General features: G+C 40.1%; 1 protein-coding gene across 1 annotated transcript; it reads right to left on the bottom strand.

Moving 5' to 3' along the window:
- On the bottom strand, positions 1 to 18,012 carry sec24d (SEC24 homolog D, COPII coat complex component). The gene is made up of 23 exons (XM_083936710.1): positions 17,961 to 18,012; positions 16,731 to 16,934; positions 15,462 to 15,558; positions 15,083 to 15,219; positions 14,516 to 14,914; positions 14,143 to 14,264; positions 13,701 to 13,812; positions 13,149 to 13,276; positions 11,131 to 11,269; positions 10,848 to 10,963; positions 9,901 to 10,025; positions 7,911 to 8,102; positions 7,549 to 7,642; positions 6,598 to 6,714; positions 6,190 to 6,360; positions 5,451 to 5,547; positions 5,210 to 5,355; positions 4,964 to 5,102; positions 3,862 to 3,980; positions 3,521 to 3,700; positions 3,117 to 3,308; positions 2,387 to 2,476; positions 1 to 1,972 (listed from the first exon to the last, which is right to left on the bottom strand). The coding sequence occupies exons 2-23, from the start codon at positions 16,879 to 16,881 to the stop codon at positions 1,832 to 1,834; spliced, it is 3,204 nt and encodes a 1,067-aa protein (XP_083792836.1). The 5' UTR covers positions 16,882 to 16,934; positions 17,961 to 18,012; the 3' UTR covers positions 1 to 1,831.
- Between the last annotated feature and the right edge of the window lie 1,133 nt (positions 18,013 to 19,145).

Genomic DNA, 19,145 nt, shown 5'->3' with positions numbered 1-19,145 from the left:
AAGAATTTAATTGAGACAGAATTTGCAGAGGGTTTGGAATAAAATATACATGGCACACCAAGCCCATGAATGTCCATAAGTCAACTAAAAAAAAACGCCTTCTATCTTTCCAGTTAAATTGAAATCACTTCTTTCGACTTGAAATAGTAAGGTACTCAAATTACCTGAGATAAGTTTGCATACAAACCAAAAAGATTGAAATCCATAGACCTCTAGGACATATATATATTTATATACTATAACATATGTTTTAACAGCTATCATATCAACTTAAGGCAGATGTCATGTCAGGACATGTTTTGAAAAGACGTTGTGTATTTCATGTACAAAAACACTTTGTAGGCCACACAAACACAAAACCGAACAATATTTATCAAATGCATAAATGAATTACACGGAGGCAATTATCTCTAGGAACAAGCAATGCAAAACAGTATGATGCTACAGCTGTTGCTGACTGAAATGTTATACGTCATCATTACAGACAATTTTGCAGATTGTAGTAGTAACAAGATTTGAGTGAATTTGACTGAAGAGTGAGCTTACTTTACACTAAAAGCCTGCTGGGAAAAAATCATATTTTCATACCAATATCGTTTATTCTCCTGGCACAATTCAGATTTGTCAGCTGGCACCTTATTTCATAATAATATGGCATTGTTGGGGGTTGCTGGACAGCATTTCTAAAAATGAATCACTCCCAACAAGAACAAATATTATAATTCTTTAGGGAAAAGCTTTATATTTGATCCCTAAGCTTCTTCCTTCCTCATGCCTCTCAACACCATTAGCAAGCATCCCTTTTTTAGTTCAAATTCTGACTCGTGCAGTGTAGAAAAAAAGTGTTATATTTCATCAGGACGCGTGAGTTTGTCCTTCTTAATGTCGAGCAACAGCTGTGTTCGCTTCATTGTAATCTCCCAATACCAAAACAAAAGATTTTCTGCGTCACTGCTCACTGAAGATCGAGTCTCTGCTATACATGGTCAAAGAATCTGGAGTTTTTTAGTGGGGGCATGTGTGAATCGAATGCTTTGAATCACTCATGGTGTAATGACAGGAATGATATACAGTCCTGGCAGCAGCAGTAGCAGCAGTTCCTGCTAAATTATGAATAACCCAGTACTGTGAGATACACTACTCGTGTCTATGTTTATTTTATACATTTTCCACGAGGACAGCTAAGGTGCGATCAAATGTAGAAGCCTTAATAAGTCGTTTAAATATTGTGAAATGTATTTGAGCATTTATTGTTTAAAAAGACATGTTAAAATGAGTTACTGAGACTCTTTACATATTCAGTCTTTATGGGAGAAAGTTGTGTAAAAAAAGACCGGCGAGCTTTATTGAGTTTCAAAGTGAACATCTCCAGTATTGCCCACAAATAACTCCTTGTCTTAATTCATGCTAGATTACAAACGGAAATGTAAAACTCAATTGACTGGACTGGTGTATTGCCAAAATGCATTTGAGCCTCAAACACTCATCAAGTCATTACAGTCTCCACAGTCCGTCACACAAAGTATCTGTGTGGGAAATGCTGGATGTTTTACTTGGAAGTTCCTCAAGTGACAAGTGGTTATTTGAAGATCATACTGTGTGTTCACTAAAGCGTGTTGGAAAAGGCAGCTTTGGACTCTCAAGGTTAAATCTCAAAAGGCTCTCCCTGGTTCCTGGTTTCTTCCTCTGTCTTTGCAAAACACCTTAAAAGTTTCTTTGTGTAGGTCGTCCTTAAGATTCAAACGGAGCCAACTGAGACTGACCCTGTGAGGTTTGTGCATGGTCCATTAGATGGCGTGCTTCTCCCAGGCCAGTCGGGAAGAGCGGAATATTAAGTGAGCAGCTGCCTGATCTCTCGGTGAACGTAGCAAAGGAAGTCCATGTAGGAAGCTCCGCCGTGAAGGCCTTTATCCTCCACCAGGAACTGACGGAACAGCATCTCGGGTTTGTCCTTCTGCCTCACGATTTGGAGCTAAAAAGGTACGGAGAAGAAGTCAGCACAGTGGCTAGGACATTTACCAGGTGCGTTCAACATGCATAATAACCTTCATTCTCCAAAGTGCACTCAACTTGCCATTGACATTATTGAAATGTGACAAATGGTTGTTTAGATTTTATGTATAATTAATGGTGGCTGGTTCTATATATAAATATAGCAACATGACAAAAAACTATTAAAGGAGGCTTTTGAGGCAGTTGTGGAGGAACATATTTACATAGGTTAAAAGGTACATGGCAGTTAGCTTCAGTTTGTTCCACCCTGTTACCTCGACCAACATGTTTTCTCAAATATTAGGTATATCTTTGTTTAAAACTGTATTCAAATAAAAGGCATGCTTGTTTTTAAACAGGTTTTGGGAGCATGTTGCTGCTCTGGGTATCTTACTTTCATAGAGTTAGGCCTCTTTTCAATCAGGCCACTGATGATGGATCGGACCTTGTTTGACAACGGGTTGTCCAGTTCTGGCAGTGCACTCTGAAAAAAACAATTAGATGGGTTAATAGGTTACTGGTTCTATTTCAACACAAATTATATTTAGAGGTGCCAAAAAAACATTGAAAGGGACATGAGACACTGTACCAATACCACCTGTTAAAGTCTTGAAAACAAATCAACTTTTATTTATATTGCACATTTCATACGTGTAAAATGCAGCCCAAAGTGCTTTAATTTTAAAATAAACACACACATGCAAGCACGCATGCATGCACGCACGCACGCACGCGCACTACACAAAATAAAAGATGGCTGAGCACTGATGTCCATCTTTGAACAACAGATTTATGTTTTTAATAACTCAGATTAGCTCTTTTTATAGGTTAAACTTGCCGAGTTTATCTGCCATTTGTATCAAATGTTTCACTGTGGATCAAATCAAATTGGTCAGATGTAAGATATTATGATGAGTTCAATCTTTCGTTGTAAAGTGTCTCAGAAGTGGACTTGGAATTTCAAGGCCTATTGCCTAACTAAACATCCAGACATTCTCTGACCCTGCTGTAATGCCTCAAGGCACCAACGAGGTAAGAAAACGTCTCATCTAATATCTTTTAAAAACATACTGTTTAATTTGGATGATGTGTTAACATGGGATGGCTGTTAAATGTATTCTGACCATGTGTCCTTGCAGGTGAGCGAGGGAGGGCACGTTAAAGATGCTCTGGATGAGGTCCGGTGGGCTCGCTTGGCCTAGCCACAGAAACATGGAGTGGCCGTTCTCAAGAAGGAACATGCCGGAGTCTGTCAGACGCTCCTCTGAGCAGCGCACTGGAGTAGGCAGAGCCTCGCTGCTGATGTCCATGTTGTGCTGAAAAAAATAACACATTCATCAGATTACGACATTGTCTAAAATTTGATAAATACACACAGGTCCTCCATGTACATAAAGGCAAAATGTACAAAGATTAGTCAAGATATAAAACTTTTTAAAATGTCTCAAAGGAGATAAACGTTTATGAGTGGATTTATATCAAAAGTGTAGCGGAAAAAAGTTGGTGTGTATGTGCTAGTGTCCCGCACCAGTGGGGTAAGGCGTGGATAGAGCAGCAGCTGTGTGTCCTCCACCCCCATGCCCATGATCGACAGCCTTAGATGGGCTCTGTCATCTGTTGAGAGTTCTGTGCTGCCGACCAAGGGGGCAGTTTTCATAAGGCTGTTCATGTAGACTGGAAACACCTTCATGGCATCAGGCAGGATCAGCTAGATATGGATACAGGTATAAAGACTTTCCTGTTACTTACTGAGAGACGTATGTATGATCAAAACTTCGGTTATGTACTGTATCACATATGCTACATCAAGGAGTTAAACTTGAAGCCTAAATTCAACCAATTTCATTCCAGGGGCTGTCCCTCACTGACCTGGCTGGCAGCAGAGGGGCTGGCACAGTTTTTCCTGTAGCAGGCCAGCATGTGGGCCGTCTGATTGACCAGGATCTCCCTCACATTCTTTAGAGGCTGGTTCAATATGGCACGGCAAGCTGAGTGGGCATGAGAAAAGGGTTAGTTAAAAGACAGGAGAGGGGGAGTAGAAGAACATACGGGCCTAACTGGCAGCCAAGGATAAGTAGGGGAGTGAAACACAAAGGATGAAAGATGAGGGAATTCAGGCAGGGGAAGAGAGCGCACAAGGGAGCTGAAGAATAGCAGGACCAATGAAAGAAGGCAACAGAAGGTCAGTAATAGAGCCGTAGTTGAGGCTCATGATGTGCAGATTACAGCGAGGCTCAGTGTCTTCTTTACTTTATGTGAAACATGTGTTCCACATTTACACAACTCGTTCTTTAACTCATACGTCTGGGAGTATTTGTAGATTATCAAGTGATGCATGTGGTGAATTGAACAGAGTCAGGGTGATGCCACAGTTCATCAGCAGGCAACGTTTGTACTACACTACACACCCAAATATAGAAAGCTGACTGTATGGAATGACTTGTGAAATAATGGGCTTCTCATAGATCATGAGATGAAATTTACATATTTTCAGGCATTTGGCTGCAGAGGAGCAATCTCTGCTTAAGTGCAAACTTTCAATTAAATGTCCTATATTCAGCTAATTTTCAGGTTCATACTTTTATTTAGATTTTCGACTAGAAATTTTTTTTCTTATACATTCTGTTTTAATTTACATGTATTCACCCTCTGTCAGACACACGTTTTAACACCTGTCTCTTTAAGACCCCCTCCCAAATAAGCCCAGTTTGCTCTGATTGGTCAAGGAGTAGGGTTTTCCAGGTGTTCTGCATCTGTGTTCTTGGCGTCTCTTCACCGTCATTGCAGGCAGGGATATAGTATAGTTGTGACATCACAACCTTACGGAAGTCCTGATGGCTCGTTTAAATACACGAAACTGGCATAGAAATCTCGCTTTTTACAATATGGGCCCTTTAAATATAAAATAAAGCGGTAAGTGTGGATGAGATCTAAAGGAATTTCGGTCCAGAGAAGTATACAAGATAGTCACCTGATTTGGCAAAGAAGTTGATTAGTGAGTCAGTCTCACAGCTCTTGAACAGCTCTGACAACTGCGAGCTGCAGTTCAGACTGAGGTTGTGGATGCGGAGACGTCGCTGTCCATTGATGGTGGTGTACAGCAAGGCACACTGGGAAACAGAGTCCAAACATCAGTTATAACCAAACCTTGTCATGAAACAGCATACAATGATTTGATGATGATACAGTGATGAAGGCACATTTTAAAAAGACATACCTGCATGAGTGCCCCAGACTCCTCACTGAGCGTGTCATCATGCTTGAACTCCACTGTCATAGCCTTGTCACAGTCAATAGCTGCCATCTCTACATCTGTGGTGTTGTTCATATGGATGGCACCAAAGAACTCGGTGGCTCTGAAACCTGAGGACAGACATACACAGTGGTGTCAACTACTGAGAAGTAACTCTGTGATACATCGGTACAAACCAAATTCAGAACCTTGGACTATTCCTTACCTGTACTGGTACGAACACGCATGATGGCATCAAATCCGATGCTCTTCTGCACGTCTTTTCTCAGATCTCTCAGGAAATGCTCCCCATCAGTCTCCACCTGACAGTATCAAGTACATTTGAGTTAGCAGCAAATATTGTATGTGCAGAGGTTTTAACCAGTAGATGGCAGAATTTTCCCAATTTGGTCCCATACAAACCACAAGCAGCCTGGGGCTCATAAATCAACATTAACACAAGTTGTTCAAGAGAGATGTTTTACTGAAATGTCAGTTTGGGCCAAAAAAAAACAATGAATAGGATTATTTATAGAAATAAATAGAATTATTTATAGAAATAGTTAGAAAGTAACAAAATGCTGCACTGCTGTGTGTTGAAGGTCTAAGTTGTATAATTATCACAAACTTCTTTATCATAGATTTTGCCTGTGTTAAACTGAATTGTCCTGCCTTTGTGTGTAGTGTGTTTGGGGCTATTCCCACGCTCGTTGCACCATTCCTATGGGACAGGTCTATGATAGATTGTGAATACTGCGTCAAGTCATTATGTAGGTACAACCAACTTTTATGAGGCTTAAAATGTATTTGTTGTAGTTGTTCTGTGTGTTAAATTCTGACTCATTCTAAATAAAATCTGATTTGTTGTGCATTACTGTTTATATCCTGTATGTGTCTTTCATGCACTAGTTTGTTTTAAATGGCCTGAACATACTGTAAACACGTAATGCTGCCAAATGTTGTACCTGGAAGTTGTTGTACTTGTATACGGAGCCTCCAGTGTGTGAGGGCACATCAGCCATGGTGGCCATGTCCACATACTGGCTGGGAAAGAGAAAGAGATCCACACAGCAGCCCTGTGCCACACACTCCTTAGATAGCTGCTCATACACTCCTTTCTGAGGCTGGAACAGGGTCTAAGGAAAAATATAGAATTTGATTTGGATAAGTCGGCAGTTCTCAATAATAGCATCTGCAGATTTCAAATTAAGACTGAAGATAGCATTTAACAGACTCCTCATGCAGACGAGTTCCTATTCTTAATGCAGTTAAGCTCTGAGCACTATGCTTTTACGCAATCTACAACTGCCAGCAGTCTGTATATTGAGTTGGAGAATAAGCTGTACAATATAAGTTCACAAAAAGCCACTTACTTTCTCTTTCTCAGTGTTTACCAGCTTTTTGTCGTCCCTGTTTTTCAGTTTGCCAGGAGCCTCGGCAGTGGGCATGGAGGAGTGGAAGATGAAGAGCTTCCCGCTACATTCTGCTGCCTGGAGGGGAGATGATGATGAGAAAGAACAGATCTCAAAAAGGTGTGTAGCGCGTTCCTTGCTGTGTTGTTTGCCGCTTTACAATGAAACCATGAGGTCACAAGGTGCAAAATTCCACTCCTGCAGAGGATCAGATTATGCTTAGAATGATAAACTTTATTTACAGTGTGTTCCAAAATAAACTGATAACAAGAAGATGTTGTAAGCAATACCCCAAATAAGAACATGAATAAATAAGTCACTACACTATTTGCTGTTGTCATGGCACAACTGCTTACAATTAAAAGCTGTGTGAACCTTTCCTTTACTGTGCGCCAAAAGACTGACCTCATTACTGGGAAAGTTTGGGGAACTTGAAAGTAAACACAAACATATCAGGAAGAGAAAAAGAATAAAATTCACTGAGCAAAAGTTAGTGTTGACATCTGAACTCAACCTATCAACTGAAATAAGCAGTATATCCATATTAAATCTAAATATTTTAACAAATTGAAACAATCTTGTGGGGTGGGTGCTGTGCAATTTTCCTTTAGAATTAAATTGGTTGACCTTTCTTGGAAATAAAACTTTTTTTTTTTTGCTTTACTACATGTTATTGAAATCCATCAGTATAGTGATTAAAATGATGAAAACACATCAAAATAGAGCAGTGTGTTAGATTAACAAACAAACGTCAAATAGGATGCTTTCTACTGTGCTAATGACATTTGAGCTTTAATTCCCTAAAGACAAAAGTCTCCATGCATAGCTATAACAGCCACACATGACGCAGGGAGGTTTCAGTCGGCCCTTCGTCTCCCACTTCATGTTGACAGTTGTCACACTGTGGCTAACCTTGAATGCCTCCACGCCGGCCTGGATGACAGGAACAAAGACGGTTTCACTCTCATTGGTGTCTGCAAACATATCAGGGATCTGGTCCAGGAGGCTAGAGAGGAGAGGGACGGGATCATAACTGGCATGTTATTTTATGTGGTTGAAAGGTATCCAAGTAAAACACTCAACATTAGTTCAGTATTTCCGCTTTCCCGTGCAATGTTTTTTTAAGCATTTGACTGAAGCCATGTTAATCTCTGTTTCCCGTCCAGTTGTTTTGTTGTATTAAACTAAAAATGCCTAATTATCTCTCCTCCTACTGCATGTTGCATCCAAGATAAAAAAGTACTTCCATAAATTAACAACAAGTTGTATCTTACTTATAGATAACAGCCCTCGAGTCCTGATAGTTGACGAGGAAGCCATCAAGCAGTGGGACAAACATCTCCGCTGTGTCTGAAACCACCATCATCTGGGGCTGGGCCAAAGCGCTCTTCACGTTGTAGAAGTGGAGGACCTTGTTGTAGGTGACGAAGCCGACCTTAATGGCCGAGTTCTCCATACCTTCCTCTCTGGTGAGAGAGAGAGGGAACAAGCCAGGATGGTTCTAGTAAGTCAGTTGAAATCGTTATTTGCAGTGTATACATGTGGAGCTGTCATCTCCCTGAGATCTTACTGCTTTCAGGACCTTTTGTCTATTTCTTATACCACGATAATGACCCTGTTCTTTAAAACAGTAAACCATAGAAGATGTTAATTAAATAACATAAGGCAATTGACACTTTTATAATGCAATGAAAACACATGAAAACATGAAAACGTGGTTTATCTGTGGGATGGCCAAACCTCTTTAACACTATTTCACTGAATAACATCCCAAATGGACTTGTTTATGAAGGTCTAACATCCTTAGTGGGGATTCAAAGAGGGAGGGAGGAAATAGCTGCTACAGGTTTACAAAATCCAAGTAAATATTGGTTGGTGAAGAAAACAACTAAACCCATTTACTTGTAAGTCATACTGCTATTTTCACAGCATTACAATCAGGTGCTTCTCGATTCACATTGAAAATAGGGTAACACGACAAATGTTTTCCTAGGAGTTTTTCTAGAAAGAACTATGTTACTTATAGAGAGAATATACATTTTCTTGAAAAAACTGCTTAATTTAAACAAAAGTAAATTGTAATGTTCAGGCTTTTGCAGGCTTTTGCAGGCTTTTTCTTAGGAAACATGATAGGAAGTGTATCTTGACTGTCGTAGATAAGTGCCATGAGAAGAAATAAAGACGTGAAAACCCCTGACATTTACCAGAGCAGATTGCTAGTGGTGTATGTTGAAACAAAACCATACATCAAAACCTTTCACCATCATAGTCATTTAAAAGCATTCTTTACTGATACTGTCAACTGCAGTTTGTAGGTCTCTCTTTTGAAATCATGCAGACACACTAAGGAACATGTAATGTGGCTAAAAACAGTGACTGCAAAACCCTTTGAAGTAAATACGCCGCTGGTCAACTATGAGCCCACAGCACCTCCATGAACATTAGTCACAGGTGCTGTTGGAAAATAACAGATTTAGATTGGATTTTATTCTTTCTCATACAGTACCAAACACTGATTTAAAAAAAAACCTCTGTCTACATCTGCATTTACTTAAACTGGCCTCTTGCTTTATCTTCTAGTAAATTAGGCCCACATTTGGCAAATACTGCAGAATTAAATAAAAATGCAGGGTGTCCAAATGCTTTAATTTAATGCCTGTGAAAACAAAAGTAAAGCTTCAAACACAGCTGAAGAGGGGGCTTATCTGGAGAACACTTATACTAAGTGTTTTAAGGATGATGTCATGGCAGCAGACAAATGTGGATTTATTGCTGCTGGCACTAATGAAGTGGAGAGAAGAAAATACAGTTTGCAAGTTATTTTAGGAGTAACCAGGTGGAGTAAATCACCCTCTCTATGCAATAGATCAAATAATCACTTCAGGAGTAATGTTCAACATGAAACCAGGGTTTTCTGTTTGACAACGACTTCTCTTTTGTTTTTGTTTTGGATTGCATTTCAGAGATGATAATAGTTTCCATTTTTGGCCGCCTTGGCACCCTCCCTAACCGATACCCACCATCTGCACAACTTCATGCAAGAATATTCAGCTGATGAGAACAAATAGCTGGCTTGGTGTTTAAGCCTTGAGGGAAGTCCTTTTTTGGCAAGGCTTATGTTGGATATGAACTATATTAGTGGACAGTAGTCTCTTGCACTGGTCCCTACAAGTTGGTATAGAAGATGCAAAACACCTAATGTAGCATATTTCATTCCTACCTGTACTGTGTGTGTGTGTGTGTTTCGTATGATATTGTGTGTACCTTGGCAGATTCTCCAGCAGTGTCTTCAGCTCATCACATATCAGTTTGACCAGTCCACTTTTAATGTTGTTATAGGAAACGTCAATCATAAAGATGTAAGCAGGAGGATTCGGAGTCTTGTTGTTCTGTGTGAGAAGGAGGCAGCAGAAGTAATGGATTAGTTGCTACTTTAAAATCTTTCCAGACTGATATGACTTGACGAGCAAGCAGCATGAAATACCTGATTTAAATGTGAAATGAGAGAAAATGTTTCATGTTAAGCTCTAGAATAAACTAGTCATGACCGTCACGACTAATAAAACCGTTTCAACAGAGGCCCAAAACCGGGGCTCTACTTATGCCTTCCACCTTATTAGTTCATAAATATTGTGCTTATGGTAGCTGTGAGGAGACTATGACAGATTCCTGTACAGAAGACAATGGAGTGTGTGCGAAGGGGATTGTTGGTAAGATATTGTTATGTTTCCACAGTTACAACCCCATGACAAGACGATCACCTTGCAGGCTTTTGTTTAATAGCTGCCCAACAGAACGCTGTTTATCAATCTTAATAAAAGTAGGCCAGTGGAGTGACTCAGCTTTGCCAGTTTACTGTTGTTCTCACTAGCCATCGCCTCCATGGAGATGTGCACTTGATTGGCAAAACAACTGAGCTGAACCCCGTGTGTCCTGCCTTTAGTTTTGATCATCAGTTAGTTTTGTAGATGCAGGTCTTGTACCATATGAGACAGACTTCTGAGACAGACTTCTGAGACAGACTTCTGTGAGAACCATCCAGTTCAAGTGACCTTTTAGTGATATTTTAGTGTTGAATCATCTTTGCATTAAGTCTGCTTTACACCAGCAAACAATCCCTGAAAAGGACTTGTCTGTAATGATCAAATTCAACCACTCTGCATGATGTGTATTGAATAGTGGTCGTCATATCTTTAGTAGTTGGCCTATACCTTGCAGTAGTCCATGGTGGCTACAAACTCATAGGATCCCAGGGACAGCTCAGGCCTCTCATAGAAGTCCACCCTCCGGCCCATGTGGTCAAGATGTTGGAAATAGAAGACTGGCACTAGGGTAAGACAAAGACATACAATTGAATATAGAACTGTGCACAATATATAAATAGCTGAATGTTTGCCTGTTTAATTTTTTTTTTTTAAACAACTTTTTCAAAAGTTAACCTGATGTCTTATTTTCTGACTGTTTACATCTTGACGTAGCTCTATTACAGTGTACCTTCACTAACACAGTTGCAGAAACCACACTGGTAGCGACGCCCCCCATCCATAAACTGCATGTAGGGACACATGTAGGCCTTGCATCGATTGCAGCGGATTGGGCCTGTCTCACCATGGTTGACAACATATAGAGGAGTCTACAGACACACACACAAAAATACATTATGTTCAAGTTTTCAACAGCTGTTCCTAAAAAAAAATCCAGCCCTTGTATTTTAAAAACTCCTTAAAAGGCAGTTGATGACCGTTAGCAATGCAGTATTTACTGTACTTGGACCACATTCTTGCATATACTGTACTGTAAACCCATGTCAATTCTGCTCTGTTTGAAGCATCAGTGATTCCATGGCACCCAAACAATACACACTGCACTTTCATATATATTTGTCTAACGTGGAATGTAAAAACTCTGCATGAAGCTGTTTAATATATGTACCACAGCACCGTCTTTGAGTGACGGAAGCTGTCTTAACACTATTTAAGACTCCCTGCAGGCTAAATTGAAAACATTTCCTTCAAATCAACTACCATAAAACATTCAGACAGGGTAGCAAGTAGGTTTATTATTAGACTGGAAACTTGAAGGTAGAGAGTAAAATTGTTTATATTATCTTCTAGTTGCCAGAGAACAAAACCTGTACATGCATAGAGCACAACAGCATGCTCTTTTGAGATATCTACAAACTCAAAGCATTGACTAAGTTTGACTTTTTTCGTGTAAATGTAATGTCAATACGCTCCACGCACACTAGATGTAATCTGATCTGAGAGTGCAAAATACTCATGTTTGATTCCTTATGTATAAACGTCCTTTCTTCTTCAGTGGTCCCTGTAGATCTGACATTAGCTAATTAGCCCAAAGCCAGATGAGAAAAGCTAACATTGCCTAAAAAGGCCAATGGGTGCCTGGGACAAAGAGTGCGGAGGGGGAAAAGATCTACGGCAGGGAATCTTGGATCACATATGATACAAAAGGAGGTCATTCACAGGACAAATTAACTTCTCTAGTTCACAGTGACATCTATCAAAGGAGAAGTGCATTTGGTGGTTGCATACTAAACTGGCTTTTATTTATTTTTTTAGATAATCTTCCAAAAATAAAAGCAGATGTACCCATCTCTATTCTACAAGCAAGTTCTCGCAGTAGGAAATTGTAAACAAAGCCATGTATCTCAATTAAGGCCTTAACTACCTGCTGTAACAGCTGGATTTAACAAAGATTTTTACAAATGTGAGAATATAACAAATTCCTCCATGGGAAATGCAATAAATGTGTGTTCCTACTCCAGAAAACAAGGATAGAACTGATTTGGTGTGGGATGAAAGTTAGTACATGCAGTGATTACCATATATTAAGGCCCACCCAAGGAGATTTTTGTATTGTATTGTAGGAATTCTTTCCAGTCAAAAGTCTTCATGGAGACAGTACAGACAGATTTCATATGTATGATGCATCAAGAGTGGGAAAACAGTCATCAAAACTCTGGACACAGTGCTGTATTACAGCCTATTCAAGTCATGAATGCTTCCAAACATAATGCCAACCACCAAAAATAAATTCTCAATCTGTGGGAGACGCTGGTTTACATTCCAGCAAACCAGGGAAATGTGCCATCTATCTATTCAGTCTGCCTCTCTTTTTTTGTTTATCTAAGCAGGTGATTATGTATTGTTGATATTATTTTAACTTTTGCTTTTAGATAGGGCTACCAGCTCTAAAGCCTCTGAACACCCACACAGGTGTCTCAGTTATTCTGGCCGATTAGACCTCTGCTTGGGTTGAAGGTGGGCGGAGCTTTGATAGGAATTTATGAGGTCATAAATGTCCATCTACCACTAAGAATGATAAAGGTGTACTTTGTCCCACCTTACAGGAGAAACAGGAGACTTGGAAAGATGTCAATCAATGACAGTATACACACCACACAGTCCTGAGAAGAGGTCTAATCAACGGATTAACTGGAAACATGTGTGGGTGTTGAGAGGCTTTGAGTTATAAGTTAAGCCATGACTTACCTCATTCTTTGGCAAACTGGCAAAGGGTTTAATGATGGAAGCCAGGGGCACTTGGCACTGTTTGGCCAGGTCAGCGGTGCAAGGCAGGGAGTAGGTGGTGCAGCGTATGAACCTGGGACTGGCGTTGCCTGGGATTAGCAAAAAGATGGGTAAATGACATCTGTGTTATGACTGAGCACCTTTCTGCGACCACTTAGAAAGAAGTGTGGGCTGCAATTTGCCATTACCAGAAAAAGTCAACAATTAAAATTCTCAAATAAATGTCTGAAAATTGAGCAAAAGTCTATCAATTATAAAGTACCTACCACAGATGACACTGGCAATTGATTAAACTTGATGTGTTCAGCATGAACAAGTACATGTGATGTATACATATGTAGAAACTGTAGATAAATTTGTTTAAAAAACTTTTGATTTTCTTTCGATAAGAAAAAAAAAACATTAAAAATGTTTTAGTGGGGACAATTGGATGCTCACCTACAGTTGTTACTACAACTATTTAGTGCTTTGAGAGAGATTAAAATGATGAAGATGTAAAATGTTATGAGATACCTTGGTCCTGTACTGTGAAGTCAGTGGTGACCAGAGGAGGAACCTGTCCTCTGATGTTTGTGTTGTAGACCTGTCCCCCTTGTTTTACCTGGTCATCCTCAATGACTTGAGTCTAAAGCAGAAACATTATGCATTACAGTACAATCAGATTCATCCACAGTTGTCAGGTAATTAACATGTAATACTGGATATTTCATCTTAACTACATGGCAAACAAATAATGCATGCAAGTTAATGTTTGCTTCTGCTTGATTATATGCCAAAATGTGGAACATGAACACAGTGATGTTAAGAAAAGAGAAGACTTAAATGCATTGGCCAGACACATTTTGGAAAATTGATAAGCTTCTAGTTCAGAACAGAAAATTTGGAATGACATACAGTATGGGGTATGTTGGGATTTAAAGATATGCAGTCCCAGGAAGATTAGTTGTCTACTTACTATGCTGGGGATGGAGTCAGGGTCAAGTTTCTTCTGAGGTGGTCCTGCTAGTCCACCTGGTGCTCCAGGGAAGGCCCCTGGCATGCCTGGCTGGGGTCCAGCCATATGTCCACCAAACTGACCTGTACATTATAGCAGGATATAGTGGCTATCAAATGTGTTCGCAGGCTCTGGTTTCAAATATGAACTGCCCCCATTTGTGAGTAATTTCTATCTGTCAAGCAGGTAATTTTCCTGACCACAGAATCTGTATGCAAATCTAATGACAATGTATCAGTATAACTACCAGTAAGTAATTAATACAATATTGTGTCAAAACCAGCTGTAATATCCCTTTTAAAAAAATAATTTCTTTGACTGGTGTCACAGTTACCTGATTGCTGTGGGTATCCAGGTGGACCAGCAGCTCCTGGGCCAGGCTGCTGAAAACCTCCAGGGCCTGGAGGAGGTGGCCCAGGGAATGGTCTACCCATGCCTGCCATCGGGGACCCTGCCATTGGTGGGCCCCCCATCTGTGGGCCCCCCATCTGTGGGCCTGACATCGGCGGACCTGACATCGGCGGACTTGACATCGGCGGACCTGGCATTGGCGGACCTGACATTGACATGCTTGCTAGGGGTGACTGTGTTGGAGACATCTGGGGGGACATGTGGGGTGACTGCAGCCCTGGAGGCATCTGTGGCTGGCCCATTGCTGAAGGAGGGGGTGGTTGGAAAGGCTGCTGGGCTACAGAGCTTGTTTGAGGGGGAGGGCTCTGCATGGGACCTGGTGCTGCAGGTTTAAGAAGTGAAATATAGAAATACAATCTGGTAAGTGCTACTTGCTGTCATCTTTTTAAATCGGCCTTATGCTTTCTACTGAAATACTATATTTGAAAAATAAAGCAGATTACTTGGCTGCTCTATTTTGTGAGTCTAAATCAGTAAATAACAAACGTACCATAGCTGCCCAAGTTCATAGCCCCCATCTGATTGGTGAGCTGCTGCGCTGGAGCTGGGGCCGAAGGGGCCATGCTATTGTATGGGGACTGAGGAGGTTGTCCATAAGAAGCACCAACAGCTGGTGGAGCAGGGTATCTGAAGAATAGAAGTACAGTTATTAATATACAGCATGTACAGTGTGGTCTAATGATGTGTATAATGCGTGAAGCTGTTTTAGCATGCAGTATAAAACTTTAATAACATGATCTGAATAGATCTGTTGCACCTCCTATGGTTCAGCATGATTTTCACTACAGTTCTTGCACATTCATGATCTCCTTATGTTTATTTCAGATAGATGCCATGCCAAACAAATGCTGTTTAGTGGAAATTGTTACCTTTGTGGATGTGAGCCATTCTGTTGGATATTTGGGTTGTACTGACTGGACGCTGGAGGCACACCGGCAGCAGAGGAAACTGGTGATTTCATCATACCTGCAGTGAGTAACAGACACCATGTGTACAGTATATGTGTGTGGTCTTCATTGTATCAAAGCTATATCCACATCAAAGTCTTTTGATACAGTATATTCTGGTCAAGTACAGCTTGTAGAAGCGCCCAAACATGACTTCTTTTGTATCTAGACCTTTTCACTGTAAATATGTTAGTGAACTCAGGGTTCTTAGAGGGTCAGCGTTTCGTCATCAATGTGAACATTTACGAACAGACGTTTTCTTACACAGATGTCTTTGCTTGAAATTAATTTGGTCCAAACCGAAATGTGGTTTCAGTGCTGTCCATTGTGTCCACTGTCTGCTGTGGATGCAGTCCACATTGTCAAGAGAGCATGGCAGTTTCTTTGGTGTTGTCTTGACCTTCTTTTCTAAAGACCTTTGGTATGTCAGTAGTTTTACTGAAACTCTAGGACTTGTTTGGACGTCAAATACAGAGCATGTTTCAGTGTGCTGCTGTGACATTTGAAATAAAGCCAATACATTTACTAAGGCTGTCTTTGAATAGAGAAATTCTATACAATTATGTCAACTAATCGATTACTTGATTTAATTAACACATCTTTAAAATTCAGCTCCTGCACAAAGAATCGTGCAGACGCATCACTTTACATCTTGTGTTTACCAGAGATGTCCTTATAAGTTTTTTGGAGAATATGTCATTCAGCACGAAAAAAGCATAAGAAAATACTAATTGTAAATAATAGTTAATAAACCAAAGCAATGCTGACTAATTGACTAAGCCCTAAAATTGACTGCATCTCTGTTTGTGCTGCTGGTACTTTAAATGCATGCTATCACAGTGGTATATCACACTAATTATTTAAAGGCCAGACAAACAAACAAACAATACAATACAAAACACATTCAACTGCAAACTAAGAAATGTTAAGAGCCATTATTAATATTCTGCAAAGCAAGCACTTCAGGCCTATTATTTGAAAATATTCATCAGTCAACCCAAAACACCACACTTCATCTCTGGAAGCTTGGGGACTGTGAGCTTCGATTGTTGTTATGGAGAAAGAGCATGTTACAAAGGTGTTAATTCATCAATGAATGAGCTGAACATGTTAGGTAGCAAGATTGGACATAAAGTAATTTCCAACCATGTTATATCAGACACCCTCCAAAGTCAAAAGCAGGTGTCCTACCTGTTGTTGGGCCGCTGAATGCCTGAGGCGGTCCCCCATAGTGCCCATAGAGGGGCTGTGCAGGGCCAGTTCCAAATCCACCTTGGTAGCCCCCTATCCCTGGCTGGGATTGGGAGTATGGGGGTGCAGCAACATAACCCTGTTGACTCATTTCTGATGTGATGTTATTATCTTCTCATGCCAGGATGAATGAGTTTTGACAACCTGTTAACGTGAAAGAGTGACAGTTAAAGAGCATGCTATATACATGCAATTCAGTGTTAAGACCTAAAATAGACAAAAAGGAGACACCGATCAAGCTTTTTATGCAAGTAGTCTTTTGTAAAATGTAAACCTGGAATTTGTGTACATTTTTTTCCCCACCCTATTAACTCATGAATCTATTTCTGGTGTTTTCCAGCATGTGTTTAAAGCCATGCCAATAACAGTTGATATTTCAAATCATGCAATCAACAATCATGTAACATGGAACTTTGGCATCGCTTATTGAGAGATAAGACACGCCTTTCCTAGCCAATATTGTCCTAAGTGACTACATGATGTGTCCATTTCTGTTTTGCTGTCAATGTAATGACCCTCACATTTGCACAATTCCGGAAACGTCAATACCCATACAGGCCTGTAATTAATGTCATAGAAGGACAGTTGCATCCAACTTCATGTTTTCAAAATAAAAGTTGCAACGGGCCTTTAGACTTTTACTGGGTGTCCTCTTAAAACAAGTTGAACTTCGGCACAGCTGGGTCAACAAAAAATAACAGCTGTTTCCTGACAACAACACGAAAGCCCTTTATTATTTCTGAGCTAATTCAACACATTTTAACCCGACAAAAGCATACAGAAGAACAAATAAGCGTTGCGTTTAATTGTTCAGTTAGTCGTCTCTGCTTCTTCCGACAATTGCCACGTCAAAGACCGTTATGATGGCTAAAGCTAGGAGCATCCTTCAATTCACACCCAACTGAACAAACACACGTTTTTTCCCTCTGTGTAGTACCATATTATAGCTGAACACCTTATATAAAAACCATGACAGCGGTACCTCGTCCAGTGTTGATCACATATTGATGGAAAACATCTTGCTAGCTACGCGGAAATTACTACAAAGTTTTCTTTTACACAAGAAGCGCTTTCATTTAAACATAAATACCTTCAAATAAGGAATTATACGAGACAGAACTTCACATTGGTATTGGCTACATGTGTAAATATTGTCGTAATAGTATTTACCTGGATATAGGGCAGAGTCCTCCTCACTGTCTATTGCCCTCAGTGAAAGCAGAGTGCCACGTCAAACTCCACCAGAGCACCGGTCGCTACGTTGGAAACGCCGTCCAAGTGTCGAGCATCAGGAAAACACTCTAGTTTCCGGTTATATATTTCAAAATAAAATCTTAAACGACGAATAAACGTTCCTACACGGCATGAATATCACGGACACGATACTCGTTGTTGTCTTTTATAAGTTTTTACAGCTTATTTGAACACTTTTGACGTCCTGTACTCCTTATTATACGCTTTAATGAAGCATTATGCTTTTATGTTGAAGAGTACAAAGTTGAACGTCTGGCTTTACTTTGAGGCTGCCGCGAGTCGTGTCTGGCGCTTTACGCATGCGTGAACCAGAGAGAACCCATACACGTCAGCACAGGGGATGTGGACCTGGACTTATGCGGTCCTTACAGTGCATGCATTTCACTATTATCTGAACACTGAGCACAGCAGCCAGCTCTCTGTAATGATTTAACTATATATGTCTATATATATATCTCTATATATAGAGATGTATATAGACAGACAACAGAATCAATTCATAACAGATTTCCATTATAGATAATGTAGCTATGGGAGTAATTTACCTTTTACATCTACACATGAATCATGTATTTCAAGTAGGCTACACTGCTGTAACTGTTTCATTTTCTTTGCGATCTTTGGTAAGATCACCATAGGCTATATTTAGAGGGGGGTAGCTGATATTAGCCTAATTGAACTGTGAAATAAAATGTCTTAGGACGTAGTTGCATATGGAAAATTTAGATTCCAGACTTTAGCCATTGCCCTGATGGTGAAGAAACTTTAGTCACTAAGCGCACTTTTGGGAAAGGAAGCCAAATTATACTCTAAACGATTATGGAGGTAATAAAAACGGATGAAATGCTTTTCTTTCTGCTGCAATAGCCTGAAAAGGAGATGGGATCGCACACTTGATTTAATAAGTCCGAAGTAATATTGTCATGCTGCCTTGAGAGAATTGTGTTATTTATCCTTAAGTAGCCTATTCATCAAGGCTTTTATGGCTATTACTGCAGAAGTTTGACGCTATTTAGTTTTCAAAGCATCGCGAAGCAGTTATCCCGTGTTTATTATGATGCCATAGCAGCGTGATGCTAGACAGAGAGCAAAATACAAGTC

Source organism: Echiichthys vipera, assembly GCF_963691815.1.
Source record: "Echiichthys vipera genome assembly, chromosome: 22".
In the NCBI taxonomy this organism is placed as follows: domain Eukaryota; kingdom Metazoa; phylum Chordata; class Actinopteri; order Perciformes; family Trachinidae; genus Echiichthys; species Echiichthys vipera.
Note: the sequence above shows the minus strand (reverse complement) of the source record. Positions and strands in the feature narration are given on the sequence as shown.